The sequence below is a fragment of the Babesia microti genome, chromosome II (assembly GCF_000691945.2).
Source record: "Babesia microti strain RI chromosome II, complete genome".
In the NCBI taxonomy this organism is placed as follows: Eukaryota; Apicomplexa; class Aconoidasida; order Piroplasmida; family Babesiidae; genus Babesia; species Babesia microti.
Window position 1 is genome coordinate 1,074,414 of NC_027206.1, and position 23,191 is coordinate 1,097,604.

At 34.9% G+C, this 23,191-nt stretch overlaps 12 protein-coding genes and 1 non-coding gene across 13 annotated transcripts; 5 read left to right on the forward strand and 8 right to left on the reverse strand.

Moving 5' to 3' along the window:
- Positions 1-6: 6 nt before the first annotated feature.
- On the reverse strand, positions 7-3,074 carry BMR1_02g03055 (tetratricopeptide repeat family protein, putative; the record flags this gene model as incomplete). The annotated part of the gene is made up of 2 exons (XM_012792919.1): positions 7-619; positions 1,081-3,074. The coding sequence occupies 2 exons, from the start codon at positions 3,072-3,074 to the stop codon at positions 7-9; spliced, it is 2,607 nt and encodes an 868-aa protein (XP_012648373.1).
- Positions 3,590-5,986, forward strand: BMR1_02g03060 (Peptidase family M41; the record flags this gene model as incomplete). The annotated part of the gene is made up of 6 exons (XM_021481652.1): positions 3,590-4,198; positions 4,281-4,500; positions 4,524-4,680; positions 4,702-4,837; positions 5,090-5,344; positions 5,366-5,986. The coding sequence occupies 6 exons, from the start codon at positions 3,590-3,592 to the stop codon at positions 5,984-5,986; spliced, it is 1,998 nt and encodes a 665-aa protein (XP_021338270.1).
- A 754-nt stretch (positions 5,987-6,740) lies between these two features.
- Positions 6,741-7,367, reverse strand: BMR1_02g03065 (large subunit ribosomal protein L6e; the record flags this gene model as incomplete). The annotated part of the gene is made up of 1 exon (XM_012792921.1): positions 6,741-7,367. One exon carries the CDS (start codon positions 7,365-7,367, stop codon positions 6,741-6,743), a length of 627 nt encoding a protein of 208 aa, XP_012648375.1.
- On the forward strand, positions 8,036-9,141 carry BMR1_02g03070 (elongation factor EF-1 gamma subunit; the record flags this gene model as incomplete). Its single annotated transcript, XM_012792922.1, has 2 exons — positions 8,036-8,038; positions 8,059-9,141. 2 exons carry the CDS (start codon positions 8,036-8,038, stop codon positions 9,139-9,141), a joined length of 1,086 nt encoding a protein of 361 aa, XP_012648376.1.
- BMR1_02g03075 (SprT-like family) lies at positions 9,384-10,032 on the reverse strand (the record flags this gene model as incomplete). The annotated part of the gene is given in 6 exon segments (XM_012792923.1): positions 9,384-9,436; positions 9,457-9,538; positions 9,560-9,673; positions 9,694-9,771; positions 9,792-9,860; positions 9,874-10,032. The coding sequence occupies 6 exon segments, from the start codon at positions 10,030-10,032 to the stop codon at positions 9,384-9,386; spliced, it is 555 nt and encodes a 184-aa protein (XP_012648377.1).
- A 148-nt stretch (positions 10,033-10,180) lies between these two features.
- Positions 10,181-12,157, reverse strand: BMR1_02g03080 (conserved Plasmodium protein, unknown function; the record flags this gene model as incomplete). The annotated part of the gene is made up of 10 exons (XM_021481653.1): positions 10,181-10,352; positions 10,663-10,786; positions 10,808-11,051; positions 11,074-11,236; positions 11,257-11,338; positions 11,384-11,496; positions 11,519-11,640; positions 11,661-11,906; positions 11,927-11,990; positions 12,012-12,157. The coding sequence occupies 10 exons, from the start codon at positions 12,155-12,157 to the stop codon at positions 10,181-10,183; spliced, it is 1,476 nt and encodes a 491-aa protein (XP_021338271.1).
- Positions 12,158-12,639: 482 nt separating this feature from the next.
- Positions 12,640-13,821, reverse strand: BMR1_02g03085 (conserved Plasmodium protein, unknown function; the record flags this gene model as incomplete). Its single annotated transcript, XM_021481654.1, has 5 exons — positions 12,640-12,976; positions 12,998-13,144; positions 13,165-13,390; positions 13,411-13,735; positions 13,756-13,821. 5 exons carry the CDS (start codon positions 13,819-13,821, stop codon positions 12,640-12,642), a joined length of 1,101 nt encoding a protein of 366 aa, XP_021338272.1.
- Positions 13,822-13,914: 93 nt separating this feature from the next.
- On the reverse strand, positions 13,915-15,226 carry BMR1_02g03090 (CPW-WPC family protein; the record flags this gene model as incomplete). The annotated part of the gene is made up of 8 exons (XM_021481655.1): positions 13,915-13,968; positions 13,990-14,364; positions 14,386-14,490; positions 14,511-14,647; positions 14,668-14,695; positions 14,716-14,787; positions 14,809-14,909; positions 14,998-15,226. 8 exons carry the CDS (start codon positions 15,224-15,226, stop codon positions 13,915-13,917), a joined length of 1,101 nt encoding a protein of 366 aa, XP_021338273.1.
- A 101-nt stretch (positions 15,227-15,327) lies between these two features.
- On the reverse strand, positions 15,328-15,399 carry BMR1_02g03091. The gene has a single exon. It is a non-coding gene; the product is annotated as a tRNA-Thr (tRNA).
- Positions 15,400-15,425: 26 nt separating this feature from the next.
- On the forward strand, positions 15,426-19,135 carry BMR1_02g03095 (PWP2, UTP1, periodic tryptophan protein 2; the record flags this gene model as incomplete). Its single annotated transcript, XM_021481656.1, has 10 exons — positions 15,426-15,498; positions 15,520-15,672; positions 15,695-15,888; positions 15,973-16,172; positions 16,195-16,612; positions 16,634-16,774; positions 16,845-17,192; positions 17,278-17,397; positions 17,449-17,922; positions 18,353-19,135. 10 exons carry the CDS (start codon positions 15,426-15,428, stop codon positions 19,133-19,135), a joined length of 2,904 nt encoding a protein of 967 aa, XP_021338274.1.
- BMR1_02g03100 (hypothetical protein) lies at positions 19,596-20,240 on the reverse strand (the record flags this gene model as incomplete). The annotated part of the gene is made up of 1 exon (XM_012792928.1): positions 19,596-20,240. One exon carries the CDS (start codon positions 20,238-20,240, stop codon positions 19,596-19,598), a length of 645 nt encoding a protein of 214 aa, XP_012648382.1.
- Positions 20,414-21,118, forward strand: BMR1_02g03105 (hypothetical protein; the record flags this gene model as incomplete). The annotated part of the gene is made up of 1 exon (XM_012792929.1): positions 20,414-21,118. The coding sequence occupies one exon, from the start codon at positions 20,414-20,416 to the stop codon at positions 21,116-21,118; it is 705 nt and encodes a 234-aa protein (XP_012648383.1).
- A 707-nt stretch (positions 21,119-21,825) lies between these two features.
- BMR1_02g03110 (hypothetical protein) lies at positions 21,826-23,160 on the forward strand (the record flags this gene model as incomplete). Its single annotated transcript, XM_012792930.1, has 1 exon — positions 21,826-23,160. The coding sequence occupies one exon, from the start codon at positions 21,826-21,828 to the stop codon at positions 23,158-23,160; it is 1,335 nt and encodes a 444-aa protein (XP_012648384.1).
- Between the last annotated feature and the right edge of the window lie 31 nt (positions 23,161-23,191).

Sequence of the window (23,191 nt, forward strand, 5' to 3'; positions counted from 1 at the left end):
ATTTTTTCAAAATTTAATACTATTCAGTATTTTATTCACCAATAATTCTAACTGTTGGGGGTACTTTCTGGATTTAGCGACCTTCTTAATTTCATCTTGAACGCTAGACACGTCTATTTCTATTATTGTAGGACCATTTTTATCATTATAACTATCTCCTTTGACTTCTACGCTGTCACAATTTGAATCATGATCTCCAACAGTGTCTACTGGGTCTAGTTGGAATATGCAGGTGAATGTTGTGAATATACGCTCTAGTAACCCAACATCCTTAGCTGACTTAGCTACGTCAAATAGGTTGGAAAAATTGCTAATTCGAGTAATCATTCTTGCGATTCGTAAATCCATAGAAAGCAGTGCAACTGCGCTTGCTGCAGCCGATGCACTCCTCATTGAAGTTTTATAATCGGCTATGAAGGCGAACATAACATTGAGTTCAAATAACTTATCACTTTTTTGTGAAATTATGCGTCGTAACTTCCTATAGTACATTTGGTGTATCTTCCCACCGACATCCAAACAGAGGTTGGACCAGCCCTCCATGCCAGCGGCCTTTAACATCTCATTGTCGCTGAACAGTAGATCCCCAAGCTTTTCCCAAGCATTACAACTTATACATCTAAGTGTACAATATAAATGAACCAAAATAAACTTAAAAATATCATTCAATTTCATTTAATATGTGATTATCCATTCAAATTATGTATTAACTGATTAACGATTTTCTAATGAATATAATTCAATAAAATTATACATCCTATGCACGTATTATATTTTTTCAAAATTTTTAAAATAATCAATATACGGTATGTTATACCATTTACAATGAATATTTTCAATTGAAATATGCAAAATTGTTTAAAGATAATCAAGTATGAAAGGGATAAAAATAATAATCAATTCACGAATTTAATCCAAATAATTTATTAAATTTTAAAATAACCAATCAAACAAACATTAACAATAAATACAATCATAACGAATGAACTCAATTAATACTCGTGAAATAAAACAAATTGTTGTGTATATATTTAAAAACATTCATTTTCAAATAATTTCAGTTTAATAGAAATGCCTTACCTATCCCTAGTATCTGCACTTATAGAAGCAATGTTTGTAAGTGCCAATGCTGCTTCATACTGATACAATTCATGGGTATCTTCCAGGTACTTCACAATGTGCGAAACTGAATCCAGAGAGTCTTTATAACTTAGAAGTTTCGGGTTACTTGTCGCACAAATTCTAATCAATGTTCTGCCATAATACCTTTTGACATTCCCCTCAGTTGCATTTAAATACTTAATAATCCAACCCATAACACCACATGCCAGTAGCAAGTGTCTAAGCTCAGCGCATGCAGAATATAGCATAAATAGCGCTGCCAATGAGTCAATTAATGGCCATTTTGACATAATTTTCAGCATAATACCTGAATCATATGTAATTATTTGTTTGGAAACCTCATAAGCTGTGGATTGTGAACCCAAAATAAAGTAGTCATTCTCTATGCTCTTGGCCAGTTCAGGCAGTTGGTTGTATATATTTCCAAGCATATCAGCTTGCTCATAAGAAATATCCTTACTACGCATGATTGTGTCCATTTCCTTCCTATCATCCTCTCCCATGGATAGGTTTAATAAAAATGATGTGAATAAAAATCGCTGAAAGCGCGTTTCCATCTTAGAAGCCATACTTACAAGTTTCTTAGTATCGCACCTCAAAAATGCATTTTTGCTATCTTTGTGTAGAGAGATTAACACTAGTGACTGTAGCACCAGTTCATCCTCAAAATCCATTTCCAACAGGCTTATGAAGTCATCCTTTATTCTTACTCTGGAAGATATCTCCTGCTCCACCTCTTTGCTGTGAATTAGCAATTTACCAATGATAACATACGATTTAGGACCAAACTTTTTAACTAACCTTGTCAACCCCTCCACATCCTCCAATATTTCCTTTCGCATCTCTGTAAAATCTGCACATTTTGATAATAGCAATATATGTTCTCTAGTGATGTCGTCGGTGGCTAGTATTTGCTTGACAAAGGAGTTTCCACACATTATCTCTCTGGCCACATCTCTTTTAGCCAGGAACAACGAGTCCATACACACGATCCATGTCCTAGTGATATCTTCATTGAATAAAAGCTTCAACATATCAATTGAAAATGCATCATGTTTTAGCAAGGCAATCAACGCGGGCTTAACCGACACTGGGTATTCATCAATCAAGTTATACAAATGTTCAAATAACACGTGGATTTCCTGCACCCAGTGGCCTGTACTTTTGGTCACTTTATTCTGACTGGCATTTGTGACACATGTAAACACGCATTCAATCAGGTGCTTGTACCCTATTGACTTAATCATGAGCCACCAAAAAGTGGAATTTTCAAAATGACATGTATGAAGCATTGATAAAATAATTTGCGATATGTCAACGTCAGACAGCAAGTCGTTCAATTGGCTACAGCGTTTTAAATAGTCGAGTAAATCATCCAAATGTCCATTTGATGCTGAACATTTGAAAACAAAATTCCAGCATTTAATCTTTGTAGCCTTATCCAAACCATGTGATGCCTTTATTACTCGTATGAATAGTTCAGAATCTACATCCTGTGGATCTACCAACTCCAACAATTTCACTAGATCCTTCGTGTCAATGGTCTGTGACTCTAGTAAATTTTTGAGACTTTGCAAATAGCCCTCCCATTTTCGTGTGAGTCGGGCGAGTAAAGGTAAATGGTGTTTTTCATCCTTGGCAATTTGGACACATTTCTTTCCAGCCTCAAGTGCCAAATCTATTTGGCCAAGTTTTTCTCTGGCCAACATTAACCTGTAGGCCGCTTTATAGTTGAAAGGATCCACGTCCAACGCCTCTTGACACTTCATTACACATTCTAAAAATTCATCTACATTGAATAAACACAAAGCGATGTTGGATAGCACAGTTGAACGATCATCCACCCGTTCGTGTGTTAGAATTTCCTCATAAACAACCTTCGCCTCACGGTATTTTCCATTTTCATACAAGTGTTTGCCCCTCTTTCGCAAATCGTCTATGGATTTGCCCATTACCGCTCATACAATGATTTATGTTATGGTGTTATTTCCATAAGTGCATCTACGAATTTTCCATATACATCTAAACAATTCACCTGCAACCAATCTAACCATTGAGCATCAATGTTACACTAATTAGGCTCTAAAACCGCATGTATCCAATTCATATCTAATATATGTCCATTTATGTCTATGTACAATATGATAGGTGTTGTATATAAATATAATTATTGAAAAAGGCCTGGTATATTATACCGGGATAAGCGGCCCGTCACAATAATCCCTCATCAATTTCACAGTAAATGCAAACTTAATTACACCAGATATAAAATGTATGTGTAAAAAAAATGCAATTTTAAAAACTACGTTCTGTTAGACAGTCACTACATTTAGCTAGTTGCTATTTTTGAATAGAATAATTTCAATTTGAAAAAATAAAAATGCATGTTTCACTAAAATATTACGCAAGAGGTACTAGAGGGATAACCCCCTCACTAGATTCATCTATAGGATAGGTAGGGGTGGGGATGATATTTCACCGACTAATCCTGCAATTTACGCCCTGTAGAGTTCAGTTTAGGTCCATTTACACACCAAGCCCCGCCTACACGCGGTTTTTAAGACTTAAAAAAGCTGTGGATCGTGATGGCCCTGATGGGAAGCTAAATGAAACTTACTTGAGGGCCGCCAGAAATGTAGATCCTAATTTGGTTATTGATGCAGTTGAGGCAGCAAAAAGAAAGGGCCATGTTATAGAAGATAATATACTGAAGGAGTATATTAAGGCACTGGTAGATACCAAACAGCTAGACCAAACCAATCTTGACAACTTCATTACCAAACAAAAAAAGGATCAACGAGAATCTACCGACACTAATGCCTCCAGTATTTATGATGCGAGATCTGGCCAGATAAATTTACAAAATGATTCAAAAAATCCTCTCTACGTTGTAGTTAGGGAGACTGCTATAGGTAACATTTGGAAATTATTACGTATCGCTGCAGTTGCTGGACTATTTCTGGCTGGAGTTAGCACTTGGTTCGACACTGTTTCCACAAATATTCAAAAAGGAGTTAAGTTTTCGAATAAAGTTGTCACTGTTGCGGAATCTGACACTACATTTGATGATGTCAAAGTGAGTAAATATCACTGCAATTAAAAATTTATATTGTCAATAGACAATATAAATTTTTAATATAACTCATAAACTTATGAAGGGATGTGACGAGGTGATGGATGAAATAGTTGAAATTGTTGAATACCTTAAGCATCCAGAAAAATTTGAACGCCTCGGGGCCAAGTTGCCAAAAGGAATTTTACTATGCGGCCCCCCTGGCACAGGTAAAACTCTAATCGCACGAGCAATTGCAGGAGAGGCTAAAGTCCCCTTTATACATACTTCAGGGTCGGAATTTGAGGAGATGTTTGTGGGTGTGGGTAAGTTGCACTTTATTATATAGGCGCCAGAAGGATCCGTGATTTATTCAAAACTGCAAGACAAATAGCTCCTTGTATCATCTTCATAGACGAGCTAGATGCAGTAGGATCAAAGCGATCTACAACTGATCACAATACTGTGAGGATGACACTAAACCAGCTTTTAGTAGAGTTAGATGGGTGAGCACTCTTTTTATTTAGATTTAAAAAGAACGAGGGAATAGTTGTAATCTGCGCCACAAATTTCCCAGAATCATTAGATAAGGCACTTACCCGTCCTGGTAGGTTGGACAAGACCATACATATACCATTGCCAGATCTACAGGGAAGGTTTGAGGTAAGAGGTCATATGAACAGAAATAATTGTATAAATTGAAAAATTGAACAAACAAGCATACTTTATGCTATAAATATATTTCGGTTAAAATATTTCTCCTCATATACGCCAATGACTTCTGCTTGTTAATAAATTATACGTTGATATTAAGTCCCAAATTTACAATTTTTCATAACACCACATTAAATTTAAATAACGATTACGATCATGATATTATGACTCATTATGTTCTATAGGCATGTATTTACGTAGATACTAAAGCTTTACAGCAAAAAAATTGCCATTAATCGGGATGTAGATTTATACTCTGTAGCCAAATTCACGGTTGGAATGACAGGCGCCGAATTATTCAATATACTAAATTTGGCAGCAATAAAATCCTCCATTAAAAATGCTGCTGGAGTTACTATGGCTGAGATAGACGAGGCCTACGATAGGGTGGTGGTTGGATTGAAGAGGAAGCTCAAGAGCACGGATAGGGAGAGAAGGGCAACAGCCTATCACGAGGTTGGATAAATTTGTATTTAGGGTGGCCACGCAATAGTTAATCTCAACACTAAAATAGCCGGGAAACTAAGAAAGGCTACAATACTTCCTAGGGGTCCAACGCTGGGGGCTACCTGGAAGGTGCCTGATGAAAAGAATGATACTAGGACGTCGGAATTGCATGCAGAAATTGACATTTTGATGGGTGGAATGGCTGCTGAAGAGGTTATTTATGGGAAAGAAAATATATCTACTGGTTGTTCTAGTGATTTGCAAAAGGCTACCGATTTGGCTAGGACTTTGGTGTTGAATTATGGAGTTGGAATTCCTAATACAATAGGTCCCATGAGTTTAGACACTAGGAGTTATGCCGAACTAGGTGAGGATATGAAGAACAAAGTGGATGAAACAGTGCAGAAGCATCTAAATTCTTCATATGAAAGAGCAAAGAAAATCATTATAGACAATTTGCCTGGGTTGCATAATTTGGCAGATGCGCTGGTAGAGTTTGAAACTTTGAATGCCCAAGAGGTGGATTTTGCTATACAGGGAAAGTCAAAGCTTATAAAACAGAGGAGGGAGAGGGAGGCAAGGCAATCAAAGGAGCTAAAGGCAACGGCTCCATTTTCAACTTATAAGCAACAGCCAGTGTATAAAACTTGAATTTTTCTTTGAATCGATTTATGTCTTTTATCATGATTTTATTGAGTATTTTAGCCTATTAGTTAATTCTCTGCGTAATGGAAAATTAAAATCATTCCACTTTTTCAATTCAATATAATTCAATACACATTGTATGTTTAATATAGCAATCAGTAATTATTTAATTTAATTAATACAATTACTTGAATTGATAAAATTAGTATTATTATTAGGTCGCTCTTTTGTTTTTAGCACTGATTGAATGTATAATACTTACCAAACATATTTTAATGATATTTTTATATTTTAATTGTAAATTTTATTAAATCAAATTTTGGTAGATATATTAATTTCATTTTAAAGCATAAATTTAACCTATTATAATTAACAGCTTAAATTTATAAACCAATAAATTGATTTACAAACAAAAACATTGCAATAAAATACAATCATCATCTTAACTTTAATAATATCAATTTGACTAGATCTATTAGGTAAGGGTTTGCCTATATTTAAAAATCACATTTTCTAAATAATAGCAAATATTGTCATTGGGTGAAACGAAGCTAGGAATTAAAAATCAGCAATAAAATAAGTGAACAAAATTATTCAGACTATTACGCCCATTAGTATTTAAAACAATAATTGTGATCAGTTGCACAAATTAACCAATCATCATTGAGTAATAATTACACCGGTATTTATTCGGTACTCAATTTGTTTTCAAAACATGGTAGATCATTTGTAAGCTGTAAAACCTCTTAATGTCAATTAATTAAAATTTTAACAAGTGAGGATACATCCCACTCTTCAAACTAAATCTTGTCTTCAAATACTGCACCAAAAGTGGCACTTTTGACAAAAAAGGGGTTATAGCATTGTCCACCAAATCCTGTCTCTTTCTCTGCTCCTCCGAAGTAATAACTTTGTTGTCACTGACATTAGTTTCGTCTATGAACATATCATCGGAATCTTTCTTATTCCTCCTGGAATTCCTCTCAGCCATCTTCATTGCAGGGGTTTTTTGAAAGTCTTTATCTTCGAATTTGGATATCACCGCTTCCAGTGACTGTTTGGCCTTTTCTCCCTCAATCCCTTCGAGATTGAATACGTTCGTACTGGTCGCGATAACATATCTAGGGTTTACACGCCGAAGGGGAATCCCATTAACTAGGAATGGGCCTGTAACTAACAACAATCCTGAAGTGGTTAATCGCTTCAACAACACGCAACGCTTGCCTTTGAACTTGCCAGACAACAAAATCAGAATTGTGCCAACTTGCAGACTAGAACGGAACTTTGGTGCACTTGCATACTTCCTACCCACCAATTTTGAATGCCCTGCCCTAGTGATAATTGTCTTTTTACGATTTAACTTCACCTTAAGTCCACCCACACTCATCTCAGAAAGTATATACGCTATGTATGGGGTGGGACTAACTACCAATACCTAGACAACTGACCCCTACGCTTTCACAATTTAAATTTATGGATCACAAATACACATCCACATAGCATTCTCCCCTCAATCATTTAAACTACCGCTGTAAATTCGTATAGAATGTTGCGTAACTCAAAAACGTTATTTGCAAGCCAATATAATTCCATCAATTTTATTTTTGCCAAGTTTACACAAATTATTATGTGTATATAGATTAAATCTATCATCCATCCACAAGTTTGCCTACGTCCATTGGCCTGTTATATTTAGATGTAACATTTCCACTATATGATTAGTGAATTATATATATCTAAGCAATTAAATCTAGTAGCTATTATACTTCTATTCACACAAAATTTGTTAATTTTAATTAAAATTTCACAGATACAACAGTAGTTGTGTGATATATTGGCTATATCATCCGTACCACGACATATTGGGTTTTACCGTAAGAAACCAACAAATTAGACCCAGGTGCTACTAGTAACAATTATTATTAATCATTTAGCATATGTTAAATAATAGAAGGTTAAGAATTTTAAACATTTTTTGCTAACTTATCCGGGGTCAACATAAAATGTCATCCTAATCCCACCCCATACATATATATCGTAATTCAATGTATAATCATGGTAAGTTAATTTTGAAATAGCAAATTATTGGTGATAATAATTCGGTGCAGACAAAAATAGCTGTGGCGTTAACTGTTTTCAGTGGGCATGACCCTAAAGTGCTCATTGGCAATGGTAACGAAACTTCACTTTTGCCTCAGAGCTTCAAATTAATGCCAATGCTCAAGGAATCAACGAATCACGTCGGGACATTAACTATTTACAATTATTTATCTGGTAAATATGCTAAGAATTTTTTTGGGGCAACTACTGAGACGAGGAATCAAATAACAACTTTATTTGACTACTCTGTGACCAATCTGATGAAGTACCTCCATCTACCCCTTGGGGATTGCCTTAAGAACAAATTATCTGAATTGAATAAGTGTTTTCTGAAGAATACTTTTTTTGTGGAGGACCAAATCACAGCAGCTGATGTTTCGATGGCCATAATCATTGAAGAATTGTTAAGTAGGAATATAATTGACAATTGTATTATGGAAAATGATTATTATTGCGTCAAAAGATGGTTTGAAACTGTTACTGCACAAGATTTGTACAAGAAATATCTATGCACCCTTAAAGGCGCCTCGAGCCTTAATCCAATTGAGGAGGAAGAGGCAGAAGCTCCAAAGAAAAAAGATCCATTAGATTTCCTACCTCCAACAACACTAAGTTTAGACGAATGGAAAAGAATTTACAGCAACAACAAGACGCAACTTTATCAAATTGCCATGCCTTGGTTCTGGAAAAACTACGACTCAGAAGGCTGGTCTCTATATAAAATCAAGTACGACAAGCTGGAGGATGAGTGCAAAGTATCATTTCTAACTTGTAATATGCTGAGTGGTTTCCTTCAAAGATTTCCTCCTGATTTCAGAAAGTATTCATTCGGAGTAACTCATGTTTTGGGCTCTGGGGGAAATTTTGACATAATGGGCGTGTGGTTAGTTAGGGGTAATGATCTTCCCACACAAATAAAGGAACATCCATCTTATGAATATCACACATTTACCAAGTTGGATCATAATATTGCTGAGCACAAGAAATTGGTGGAGGACTATTGGTGTTCTGATTCCATAATTGAGGGAATAAGTATTGAAAGCTCAACCGTATGGAAATAATCTGAACATATATCATTAAAATGGGCATTAGCATACTCCTTTTTAAAAACTATAATTAGAGATGCATATAAATAATTGCTCAGAATAATGATTTTTTTTAATTCGTTGATATACTTTTCTACAAATTTTCATGCCAATTGGCCAATATGTAACAATAGTTAATCAAAACATTAAAGAGTGATGTTATTATAATATACAAATCAGAGTTTAGTCAGTAACATAAATGATCAAACGTATGATCATTAGATATGAATCTGGACAAATTGCCCACCACACAAAATTAAGTGATCTGACCCTAAATAAACAGTTTCATACACCATGAATCCTTGGCACTTGGAGCCAAATTGATTGCACGCCGTATATAACCAAAGCTAGGCGGGTTCAACCTGCAAATTCCCTAAATCAATCAATTGCTCACGTTGCACCTCCAAACATACTTCCTGTAATACTTAACCTCTTCAACAAAATTGTGACGAATACTTACTTTCAATCCAGTCAATTGGTTCACTTTGTTCATCCATTTAATGAATTGCTAGGTGAACTATTAACTACCTTCCCGTGACCCGTGCGTTTGTGCCTCGTTTGTGTCAAAAACAAATAGGCATGGATCATCTCGTGTAAAAGTGTTTGCTGTGTTGGAAACATGTTACCTTGTAGTCATCTATGCAACGATATTTTAGTAGTGGCTCGGAAAGTCGGATAATGCATATTCCTGGTGGCTAAATTGTGAACTTGTGATACCTTGTAGTAGCAGATACCTGCACATCTCTTAAGTTTCCTGCTCCAAGCCACTAAGACAGGGCCTAGTGCATTTTTGAAACATAGATTGTTATAGTAATTGAATAACTCGTGGACATTGGTAAACTCTAGATCATCGGCGTCATCGTACATGGGGTCATTAGTCCAGGCCTTTCTATTGCCTACTACGGATGTAATTAGTGACAATTTTAAGGAAAATATGAAAAACAATTTAAAGAAGTAATAGATTTAAAATAATTAGAAATATAATTACACGCGTAAAAATAATTGAGTTCAGGTTTCAATTATTGTCACTGTAATATGTCTGTACACTTTCTATAAAGTGAGTGGGTATTATGACAATTTTGCCACTAATTTCTAGTTTTAAACCAAATACAGAATCTGATCCTGCCAATTTTCCTTGGATACTCTTAATCTCTATGCCCTTTAACGTCACAGTTACTGGCAACCCTCTGAATTAGTTTTTGATACATTTGCAAATTTTAACTATTACGCAATGATAAGGTTATCAATTAAATTTATTTATTACCCAAATCACCACATTATGTTTTAAATAAATAATCACGATGAATTACAAGAGTAAAACATGTGTATTAATTAAGTTATATCATAATTCGCCGATTAAATTGTAATTAAAATAATTTGTTTTCAACACAATTGCTCATATATTTTATTAGTAATGATTATTTAATTAATAATATGAAAATCAGATTGGAGTGTTAATTAAATACATAAATTATTCAGTAAATTGAAATAACATACATCTTTTGGTTCCAATCTCTCCTGGACTCAGGGTATTCATCTGGCAGAGAGTTATAAATTTCAATTTTGTGATTATCATACACACCCAGTTCTTCTTCAAGATCCATCAGTTTAAGCATCATATCTATATCATAGCCTTGCACACCTATTTTGGAATACAACAATCCCAGCTCTTCCTTATTCACTTCCCCAAGAACTTCTGGTGCAACAAATTCATCTTTACTAGCCCTTTTCACAAATACTTTTATCACGCCTGGAATCCATGTAATGTCATGTAATACTAAACCTGAATGTACGCGTAGATCTGTCGGAGGCCAATCAAAGGAAACAACATCTCTAATCATTTCCTCAACTCTCAATCGCCAAGTCGAATCCAATGAATCATGCCACTACAGTCATCGTAGTTAATACCTTATATAAATCATTAGTAACAGGAGCGTCTGGTTTAGTATATGTGTACGAATCTTCCATGTATCTAAATTCCAGCGGGTGACAATTAATAACTTCCTCGCTATTAGCAGTCGCTCGTTTCATTTTTAGAGCCAATTCAAATACCAAAGTTGGATTTTTTTTTCTAAATAAATTTGTAATTACATTAAATCAAATCTCTCTCTGTAGTAATGATCTCTAACTCGTTCGGGCAATCCGGCCATTTCTTCCCAATCCAAATTCCATTCTGCATAAAAATAAAATAACAATTAATATATAAATGCGTACATACCGTTTAGTGCTAATTTGCTCCTCTCTAGCCATTTTTTTTGCTCTAGCATTGCCTCGCCCACAGTTTTAACCTCTTTTCTATATGGTGGAACTGGGGGTATAGATGTTAGACCTCTAACATAATTAGTTTACTTACGTAACAGGTTTGAACACAGGGAATAGAGTAGTGCTAATATCAAGTCCAGAATCAATTATATCCTTATGTTTGGGCCATTTGCCCAGTCCAGGGCATACAGCATCATACTCAGCTAGATCCATCTGTATCACTATTTAATCACTCGAATTTGTTGTAAATATTCATTTTTTTCATCCAATACTAGCTGATCAAACTTCTGGTAATAGTTAATCATTTGTTGAGTCCCTGACTCAACTTCATTGTCTGTGTATGGCGGCTTAAATTCGTAACCCGGTCTATTCTCATCTTTTATAGAATCAATTACCCATGATAGGCCATCGTTATATCTGGTAGTGACTCCATTGCCAAGTTTCTCGGCTTGGTCCAATTGCACAAATACGTTGGAATCCTAACTCAATATTCTGATACATTGGATTCGGTCACTCGGTTGTGACCAAAAAATAGGTTAATAGGAGTATCAATGTATGGGTATCTAAATTATTAGGGGAATCACATTGGTAATTGCTTGTCAATAATTTGTAGACCAGTGTTCATGGGTTTGTTCACGCCATTTACACGAGCAAATGATGTACGTCTAGGACATTTGATGTAAGCTAGTAGTTGCGTTTTAAGACATAACAGGTAGATTAATATAAACATTAACTATTTGCGATATCAGTCACAAACATGACTGATTACATAGTGTATTATATTAATGTGTAGTGCGGTACTAGATATGTATGGCCCAAGGATTACGGTATACGACGTTTTTTATGAGTATACATTATAATTACAAAAATTACTGTATTAGAACAATTCTTTCTATGCGTTATTAAGCAAATAAAATGTGTAAAACATATTCTATGTGATATCATATTCGTGTAAAGTGTAAATGTAACATTCAACACCTATTATGATACAATAAGATTCCGTTAAAAATTGCGATTTCTGGTTTATGAACTCAAATTTTTGTCATTAAAACATATAGAATTTTTATACACCAAATAAACCCTTTCTTTGGGAATTGTTTTTAAATTACATCTATGATCACCTACTGCGGCGATATATAAATATTAGACACACTCATTTTACTGGCTAATTAAATTATTTAAAAATATAAACAAATTCTGCTCACTTTCTCATTATACACCAGTACTAAATGACGTTAAAACGTCGAATAACTCTTTTTCACCACTTGACCATTTACTGGGCATTTTCATGGGCAATAGCCAATCTGGATCCTGTGACTTGTCGAGCTTCAGTATCTTATCTGTAACATTTGTGAAGTTATCATGTATCTCTTCAAAGTTTTCCGCTGAAATTTGAGTTTTAATCATCATATAACATATAATTCCCATCTTATCTTTTGTGATAATCTTATGCAATTTCAAATACCTACAATCGCTCTTTTCCACCAATGATGATACACATAGTACTTTAAATAGTGTAAGTATGTGATCACGAACTTTTATTTTGTCACTAAATAATTATTTTTCTTACAATGGTTCTATAAACACTATTGCTGCATTATTATTGCCATTTACAGATTCTAATAACGTGTTAGTAAATGAATTAAACATCGCGATTACGCTATTAGGCACCCTTGGATCGTCATCCCAGTTCACACTTCCAATACTAGTTAATAGTCTAAGTGACACGACTTTGACCTGGATGTTATATAATCTAGAACGCATCGTCCAACTATCAATTTTGCACAACATTTCTTTAACAAGCATTCATTGCCAATTGTAGAATGGACAACATGTCCATCAAAATCCCCATTAATACTATAATAATTAATGTTTGAAGGCATGACAAATTGGGTATCCTTCAAATCCTTAATGGTGCGATTGGCAATGGCTTCCTTAATTGCCATTGGTGAGAATTCTATGCCTAAATCACAATTTTTTTGCCTATGAAAATGTTATTAATCTTGAAAATTTTCCTAATTTCATCTACCATTGGATGTTTGCCATGGCCAACCTCCACAATAATATCATCGACTAATAATTGAAATTTTGGTTGGTTCAGTATTTTAAACAATGAAACAGCAGAACCCCTAGTAGATAACCCGTAAAATGGTGTGCTACTCAAATTTCTATCGCTGTAATATTTGTTCCATTGTTCCGATTCCACATTCAATTCAAAATCTCTTGAATAATTACCATTTTTTTTAGTATTCCATTCAGTAATCTTTGGCTTTACACTTTTACGCACTCTTTTTGGTCTACTTTCAATCTAAATTAATCAATACACACTGTTTCCGACGATATTTCATATACATAACCCCCCAAATTTTTTGCCATGTTGTCGAGGTTGGCCATCACTCTAACTAGACCCCATCTATATATTATGTATTAGCTATGAATAAATTGAAAAATAATTATTTTTTCAAATTAAAACTCCTAATATGCCCATCACCACCCATCTAATTTACACTTATTTTGTATTTCCAATTTCAAATCAACAGTCTAAGTTATTCTGCGCGTTACCTCTGGCATTTTAAATGTATCACAGCCATTCAAAAACACTTCTACTACACTTTTACATTTATTATATACTTTTACATAGCCTTTTGGACATTCCTTGGCATAATCACTAATATATCCAGTTTTACATGGCCATCTCACACCATTAATTCGCTCGAATTCGACCTTTTGTCTGACGTTGTCAAATGAAACATATTTAATATCACTTTGTATTGGTGATCTACAGTATTTTCCATCGATACTGAATGTCACTGGGCATTTTTTTGAATAATCTGTGCCATTTGGACACTTTGCTGGCATACAAGGCCAGTCACTATTACATTCCTTTGACCAGGCCCCCTTAAACTCATCATCTTCTTGCCTCATCGCCTTTATTTTCTGTATAAACACGTTACTCACATGATCACAACTTCCCCGATATGATTTGGTTGCTATGCAATAGTTGCCGTATAATACATAGTCTTTTGGACAAGGCAAGGAATAATCTGGTAGACACTTATAGTTCTAAATTGATTTATATATACCTGTTTACTTTTCTCATTCTCAATGATTTCAAGTTCATTCTCCACAGTAGGTAACTGAGATTGTTCTATTTTGATTGGCGAACCATCGTGTTCAAATTTCTGTGCTATGGAATCCACTAATTCATCCCTTTCATTGACTAAATTATTGCAATTTTACTTTCACTATCACTTGATTCCAATTCAGACTGGATTAATTAGTATTTACCTGATTGATTGATGCGAGTCTTTCACCTGTATCTTTGATTGTACTATCAAAATCAGACATATTTTTTTTCTCCTAAATTACTTTTTTTAATACTTCATCACTTGGATTTGGGGGCTTGATATTAGCAAATTCTTCAGGTAGATAGTCAGATTGAGCGATTTCCTCCCCTAGTTTCTCGATGCCTATTAGTTTTTCTAGATAATACAACGAGGTTTTAATTTTTAACACATTCGAGGGATACGTTAAAAATTCTGTTTTTTTGATGAAAATGAAAGAACTTACTTGCGATTTGGTGGTATTTATCACCTAGGTAAGTCACACCCTCAACAAATTGTTGACCATCGCTGGCAGTGAAGTGATGTTGTTTAATGGGAGATAACAAATTGAATGTGTGTGTATTGTTGTTTTTATTCTGACCGAGATTGTTATTTTGCAATGATAGTACATTATTCGTGTTACAAAGAACAACTTCAACGACACTAATATGGGCGATAACTACTAATAATTCCATTTACTTTTTTTTTTGTAATTTCCCAATAAAACATCTATGACGAATATATCATAGAAGAGTATGAAAAGGATAATATATAATACGACAAAATAACCACGAAAAGCCACTAGGGGGGATCGAACCCCCGACCTTTGGTTTACAAGACCAACGCACTACCACTATGCTATAGTGGCCAGCCGGTCGCTCCATTTTTCAGTCTATGTCCCAATACTCCTTCTCCAACTTATGCGGGGCACCTTATACCGGTGGCTCCGTCACATTTTCTCCCAAAGGTAACTACTCATTTTATCCAGGCGATTATTTGTTAGCACCTGTGGGCAATAGAATTTGCGTATACGATCTGGAAGCTAATAAATCTAACACTTTCAACTCACAATCTCGTTCAAACATACACTATCTTTGTCATCACCCTCACAAAAAATATGCAATTGTAATAGATGTAAATGGTACACCTTATACTTTATTTAGGATTCGCACAGGTTCTAAATCTACTAACTGACACCGTACTACATCGCCTACAATTTAAGAGTCACTCAAACTTCTCCCAGATCGCCATAAATAATAGTGAAATTCCTGTAAAAGAGACACAAAATGCCGTTACTGCTGCGGAGTTTAGTTCCGATGGAAAATTTTTTGCCTTGTCATGTGGGAAAAAAGTTACTGTACGTTTTGGCAATTGACACTATTTTTTTTTAATTAATACTTGATTTTTTTAAAAAAATCATAAATAATCCAACTTAACATAGGTGTGGAATTCACCAACAATTGAAACCAATTGGAATCTACACCTTCATAGGGAATATTGCGGGCACTTGGACAATGTTACACACATTTCTTGGTCAAAAACCAATCAATTCTTTCTCACAAGCTCTCGTGACATGACTGTAAGGTTATGGTCAGTTGAACCATTACCCAATTTCATTCCTTCAGCTTTCATTGATCACAGGTATATTTTTTGTAATATTTAGGAGAGCCGTGGTTGCAGCCTTTTACGATAGTCAAGAGCAACGTATTTTCAGTATATCGCAAGAGGGTGTGTTTATCTCATGGATCAACAAACCATACTCCAGTGGTGATGATAATGCCCTGGTAAATTTAAGTTCCAAGTCTCGTAATGAACAATTACACATTTACAACACTAGGAAATGGGTCAAGGAGAAGATGGCATATTGTAACCAACCAAACAACTCAAAAATCACTAAAGTTGCACATAACCAACATACTAATATACTTGTAGTGGGTCTTACCAAGGGTTTGTTTACCATTTACTTGCTACCCGAATTTGAAGCCTTACACATACTATCAATTGGATTACCAATAATTGACGCTATAGACATAACTTCGGATGGACAATGGATTGCACTTGCATGCTCACAAACAGGATCAGTAAGTGAATGACATAAATAGTTGCTAGTATGGGAATGGAAAAGCGAATCTTATATACTGAGGCAGAAAGGGCATTATGGACCTGTGAAATCCGCTGCATTTTCACTCAATTCCCAGGGTTCAATCAGGATAGGGGCAGCAGTATCCGAAGGACTCAAAGTTGTAAGCCATAATTCATCAATACATTCGATTTTTTCACCTAAATGTTTATCATAATATTAAATTTATTTAGATGGAAAGTCCCTTTGGCATGGGTTGTCGGTACCTCATTGCCACAGGTGGTATTGACGGCAAGCTTAAACTATGGGACACTTTTAGTGGCTTTTGTTTTTGTACATTTGAACAACACAGCAGTTCAATAGAAGATATTACATTTGTTCCACAAGGAAATGCAGTGTTAACAGCTTCTTTGGACGGGACAGTCTGTGCCTTTGATTTGATTCGCCTCAGACTTTTCAGAATATTCAAACCAGATATAATCGATGTACAATTTACATGTATTGCAGTGGATCTCTCTGGGCAAATTGTGGCTGCAGGATCTAAGGGTGTGGATAATTCGATTTATTTGTGGAATATTCAGGTACTAAATATATTAAATGTTAAAATATCGTATCTGCGATTAATATCAACGTCATATTTCATATAAAACCAAGAATATCACTTAGACTGGCAATTTACTTGAGCGATTAACTGGCCATCAAGGTCCAGTAACCAGCTTAAAATTCCACACCAACGTTGCATATCCCGGCATCCTTGCTTCAACCTCCTGGGATAATACAGCCATGGTATGTGACCATTCAACGTTTAAAATTGAATAGGATAAAATGCTTATATAGGTTTGGAATGTATTTGGCAGGCAAGATAAGGGTGGAACGGCCAGAGTATTTGACATGCCTTCCAGCTGTTTATCGCTGTCATTAGACCCTAGGGGCAATCCAATCCTAGCGACAAGCTCTTTGCACGGGATTATAACATTTTGGGACTTTGACGTGGGAGAGATCGTGGGTATCATTGAGGGCTTTCGAGATATTCAGGGAGGAAGGGGAGAAGGAGATAGATTTGCGGCATTTTCAAAACATGCAGTGGGTAAGGGGGGGAACGATTTACAGGAAGGTGTGAGGCGAATTCACCACTTCAACTCCATTTGCCATTCGTCAACGGGGGACTATTTAATCGCATCATCACAAAATGCGCCAAATATCTGCATATATTCAACTGACACGTACAATTTGCTTCACTCAATACAATTAACTAAGAATCGATCGCTTAAGGGTATATTGCGTTTTTTACCATCCAACTACGAACCAAATGTAAGTAATCCATTTAATGAGAATGTAAAAGTCCGAACTCACATATTATTTATTCTAATTATGTTTATGTATTGTCAATTTTAATCAATTTATAGATGTTTATTTCCTATGTTGTATAATCATTGATATAAAAATATACAAAATATTTATTGCTAGTGTTATCTTGATTAGTTTCAAATTAACGAAACTGAAAAGTGGTTAAATCAATTTCAATGTTTAATTGATTAATTTATCGTTTTATATAATACGAATTATTTCTGTAATAGAAGTTTACCCATTGTTTTTGAACAGTGTCACATAAAATACAATTGTTTCGTTTTTTGTTTGATAATTATATTTTATCATGCATTAATAATGATATATATTTCTAGGACCCAATATTTTAATTACTAATTAATATTTGTTTGTCAAAATTAAGAATATAACATAGTTCAACTTGGATGACAATGAGTATAAACGTATAGAAGTTCACAAATCTTTACCAGGAGTTGAAGTTGGAGATTTGAAACATAATAGAGACAGGTTTCAAGTGTCAAAAGTGTGTTTTTCGTCCGATAGTCGTCAATTTGCTGCAGCAACATCTCATGGTCTGTTTATTTATAGCATATCAACGGGTGCTACTGCAATAAGGACTAGATCAGCTAGTAACAGTTTGGAAACCTTTCAACCGCAACTTTTGACTAAAAATGTCACTACACAAAATGTTTTAATGGCTTTGTCAGAAAGAGAATATGGTAAAGCGCTAGTACTGTCCCTAGCGCTTAATCAGTTCAACACCCTAACCCGTGTTTACCTAAGTATACCCTTAAACGAGATATACAAGGCATTATGTGAATTGCATCCATCACTATTGCCTATCTTATTCCATTTTATACTCAAAACATTTACCAACAAAAACAAAGCAACCACTAGTGACACTACAAATAGTGTTGATAGCATCGTGGGTAGATTCTTTGGTTTGCGATTATTGTGGCTACGGCTAATATTCACAGTACACTACGTGGCCTTGGCATCAGGTGATCTTAAAAGCAAAGACAGCATGCTTGATAATTGGCTTGGCAATTTACAGAATGATTTATCCAGTACATTTAGGCACATATTGCGCAATTTGAACAGGGAAATGGCAACACTTGGCATGACTCTTTCGTCAAATGTAGCGGCACTTTCAGTAATTTCACAGTTGGCCGATAATAATATTGGTGGTAACAGTTAGCTAGTTTTCTAGTTGATTTGTTTCCTTTTCGTCTATGGAATTGGACGGTATCACTGCTGTCCCACTATTGCAGGTGTCGTGTAGTCAGTAATAAATAATTGTTTGTATCGAAATTACGAGCGCTTTTTTTTTCGCACTCTGATAATTTTTATACTAGAGTGCCTCTTCTAGTATGGCAGATCCTTTTTTGTTATCACTTAAAACCAATTTATTTATTAATTACTAGAAATATATAAACCATACGAGTAGCCAAGATAATGTTGTAATATGCTAAGAACAAATTAATTAGTACTATGTCGTAGAATTAATTGATATACATTGCTAAGTATGCACGTTTTCAATTTGAAATTTTTTAATTTAAAGTTCAATTTTATTATTTAATCCAATTTATATACTAATGAAATATTAATGGATATGTATATTGGATGGTTAAAAATATGTACATAATAAAATCCATTACCTAGAAAAAGCTAAGTTTTGGTGCCTGTCTTAGCCCTAAAAACTCCTCCAGAGCATATACAGTTTTCAGTAGAGGATTACGATTAATCTTATCCTCTATCATGGATAGGATATAACTCTTCTTAATTTTCTCTTGCAACATATACCCCGTCAGTCCCAGGGACAGGACGAATATTATGCGATTTGCAGGGCGGGAAAAGAACTTGCTCATCCAAGTAGAGAATTTACTGTTTTCTTCCTTGGGACTCTGATTGTACGTTTGGGAATGGGCGAGTGCTTCGGTATTGTTGTTTATAACGATAGGCGCTCCGCGGTATTGCCCATATGCATGCTGAGATAATCCCAAATGCAGCATGACCAACTCCCGCTTTAATTTCTTCAATTCCTTCCACAGAGCCAAATTTTCAGGTTTGAGGCTATTAGATCCAGACCCATCGATCTCAGTCAATATATCACTGCAGCGAGTCGATTTATCTGCCTCATCATTTGTTAACATTTGAAATTGAGTAAAAGGGTATTGAAATGATGGAAAATTGTTTGCATTTCCAGCATTGATTGATGCGTCTAACGGTTGTGATTGTCGTATATGTGAGGAGGCACTAGAGTCAACGAGTGAACCTCTTATGAAATTGTCATACTCATCCATTATCAATTATGCATTTATACTTTAAAAAATATCTTCTTCCTTCCAAAAAAGTATTCTTAACGCATCAAACAATCATTATCACTTGGATACTGATAATAGTATAGTTTCGTTATGGGGCGGGCCATCATACATGTTGTATGAGTGTTCAATTTCTCATACCTTGTTGATCCACTATGTTTAAAACTAGGCTCCTTAAAGCTGCACATTTGAAGAAATTCAATTCAGACACAATCGCTACAAGTGTTAGCAGACATGTATCTGGGCATATTATTAGTGAAAATGAAATGACTAAGAGACTCAAAAATTTATCAGAAAAGTTTGGCAATAAATCATCACCTGATTCGGTCTTTAACAACCCAAACATTGTCAGAATTCTGGAGCAAAAAGGCAGTGAAACTTTTTCTGAGAAACTGTATCGTTATTGTGATATATTTGGCTGGCTCTCCTCTTTTTCAAGTAGGAAGATATACGCCCTAAAGTCAGCAACACCGAATAGGGTATATCTTACTAGGAGAACTGAGGCAGAAAGAAAGCATATGATGATGCTGGCAGCATCATCGGGCCTCATGACTACATTGCTGATGCTAGTCTTCATAGACCATTGTAAGAGTTTTTGGGACAGAATGCCAATGCCGGAAGCTCCTACATACGAATTTACAAATGGCCGCCGTAATGATTTTACGTGGCACGGTAGCATGCCATTTCAGTACCCCAAAGGAAGGTGCAAACATTGCAGATTTTTGGAACTCGAGTGCAAAAAGGATTGTTATGATCGTCTAAAAAGGGATGGGCATACTTTTATTTTTGGTGACCCCTTTTCCAAGCCAAGAAGGGTGCTATTGCCATCTCCTTATCCACCCATATCTGAAACGATTTAAATCATGACACCCTTGTATTATATATATTCATTAATTTATCATTTATTATTTCAAATTAAAAAGTTAGTTGTGGATTAATTCGTCAACATGAATTGTGTAAATTTTTTATTAATCTTTTACATGATATATAATCTATGGGTGACTTATTGACTTAGTTTTGTTTTGTCTCACGCAAAATATGATCGATATTTAGGCTACGTGGCTTGCGGTTGCACCTTTATAGTATAAGTTTTTTGTCGGATATCCATTTAACAGTGTTTAAAGTATATATTTAGCGGACAATTATATATCAATATCGTTTGCACATAACAATCAGACAAACGCTACAAATTATGGCAATGAATGGAATCCATGGCACGTAATATTGATATTGAGTAAACTACTGTATTAGGAGGCAAAGTTGATATTTATGATTACACATTAATTCAATGATGATTAAATTGTTGTTATTAAAAGAATTTAATGAAATGGATTTTGAAAAAATGGCAATAATATATGTTTACGCATAGATATTCTATGATTTTCAAATTTTAACACATGAATTCAGCCCTAATCTAAATAAGCACGTAAAACACAAATCAAAAACACTCCAAGATTATTATCAAATTAGCTCAATTTTATATTGTTTAGTTTGAAGGATCATTATACATCCCATAACATGACATACATATTGCACTACACCACAATTAATATTGATCATTCATTCCATGGAATCTACCCATGGCACGACAAAACTTGACTATTCCACAATCACTAATGAATCTCTGTTAGGATTGTCAAATTGTGATATGTTGCTACTTTCTGACATATATTCTCGTTGCTACTCAAATAAATTAAATACATCACACACGGCAGTTAGTGAATCACTGGATTTAGCCTTGACTTTTGAAAGGGTGGCCTTTTTTAAAAAAATTCTCAAGGACTCTGGATCATTTGTCTCTGCTGCTAGGGAATATACCCATCTTGTTGATTCTCTTGTTACTAATATAACAGAATGTAAAGATATTTTGGATGCTTCTCTAAGCAGATCAAATTCAGCCACTGAGACTATTGCAAAAACATTGGAATTTGCCGATAAAATGGCGCTTACTCAGTTAATAAGTACTGAGATTATCGACAAATTTCATGTATTGGAATCGTACGATTCCAGTGATAATTTGATGTCATTTGATGAACGAATCCAAAAATTGACTACAAAAGGCTTTAAATGCATTGAATCGATTATAATGGCTCAAAACATAATATCTCAAAATAGGGAATACAAAGCCTTAACTGAACTAATTGATGTAAAAAATTTGGAACTTGATTCTATTTGCGAGCAATTATTTACTCAACTCCAGGATATAATCAGGGAATACTCCTCTGGATCCCCAAATGCAGAATCATTTTTCGAAACTATATACCTAAAAGATTGCAATTTGCCCTTTAACAAATCATTCCTAGTACTATCGCATAGGAAAATATACTTGAATTACCTTGTAGAGCATCTCATACTAGCAAAGATCAAACGTTTAGCTCATATACTATCAATAACTCGATTTGACTCAATTAACCATTTGTTAGCATTTGCCCATGAAATACGCGAGGAGGGCAAGGGGTTTATCAACATGCTGACATATATGCAAAAATCGCAAAAACCTCTAATAGCATACTATTCGCAAACTCCAGAAAATACAGGTCTAATAAGCCAATCAGTCGATGTGGAAACTCCATCAAATAACACATTACAAGATAATCCATTGGTACGAGTTTTGGATGACAAACTACGCACCTTTACAGTATCGCACCATTTGAAAGCATTGCGCCTGTTAACTTTCTACATCAATAAATATACAGAAGAGCCAGATTCTGTACTTTTTTTCTTGGAGATATTTAAAAAGTTCAGGGATGAACTTATGAAGGAGTTCGAACGCCAAATTGATGACATGGGGGAGGATTTTGTTCGAGAGACCACTAATGAAATTGAAACTGGCCCAGGGCTTATCATATGCGACACTATTGACAGTCTAATTAAGAAGTTCACAGATAAGTATTACAAATAACATTAAAAATTAATACATGTAGTCTCTCCCT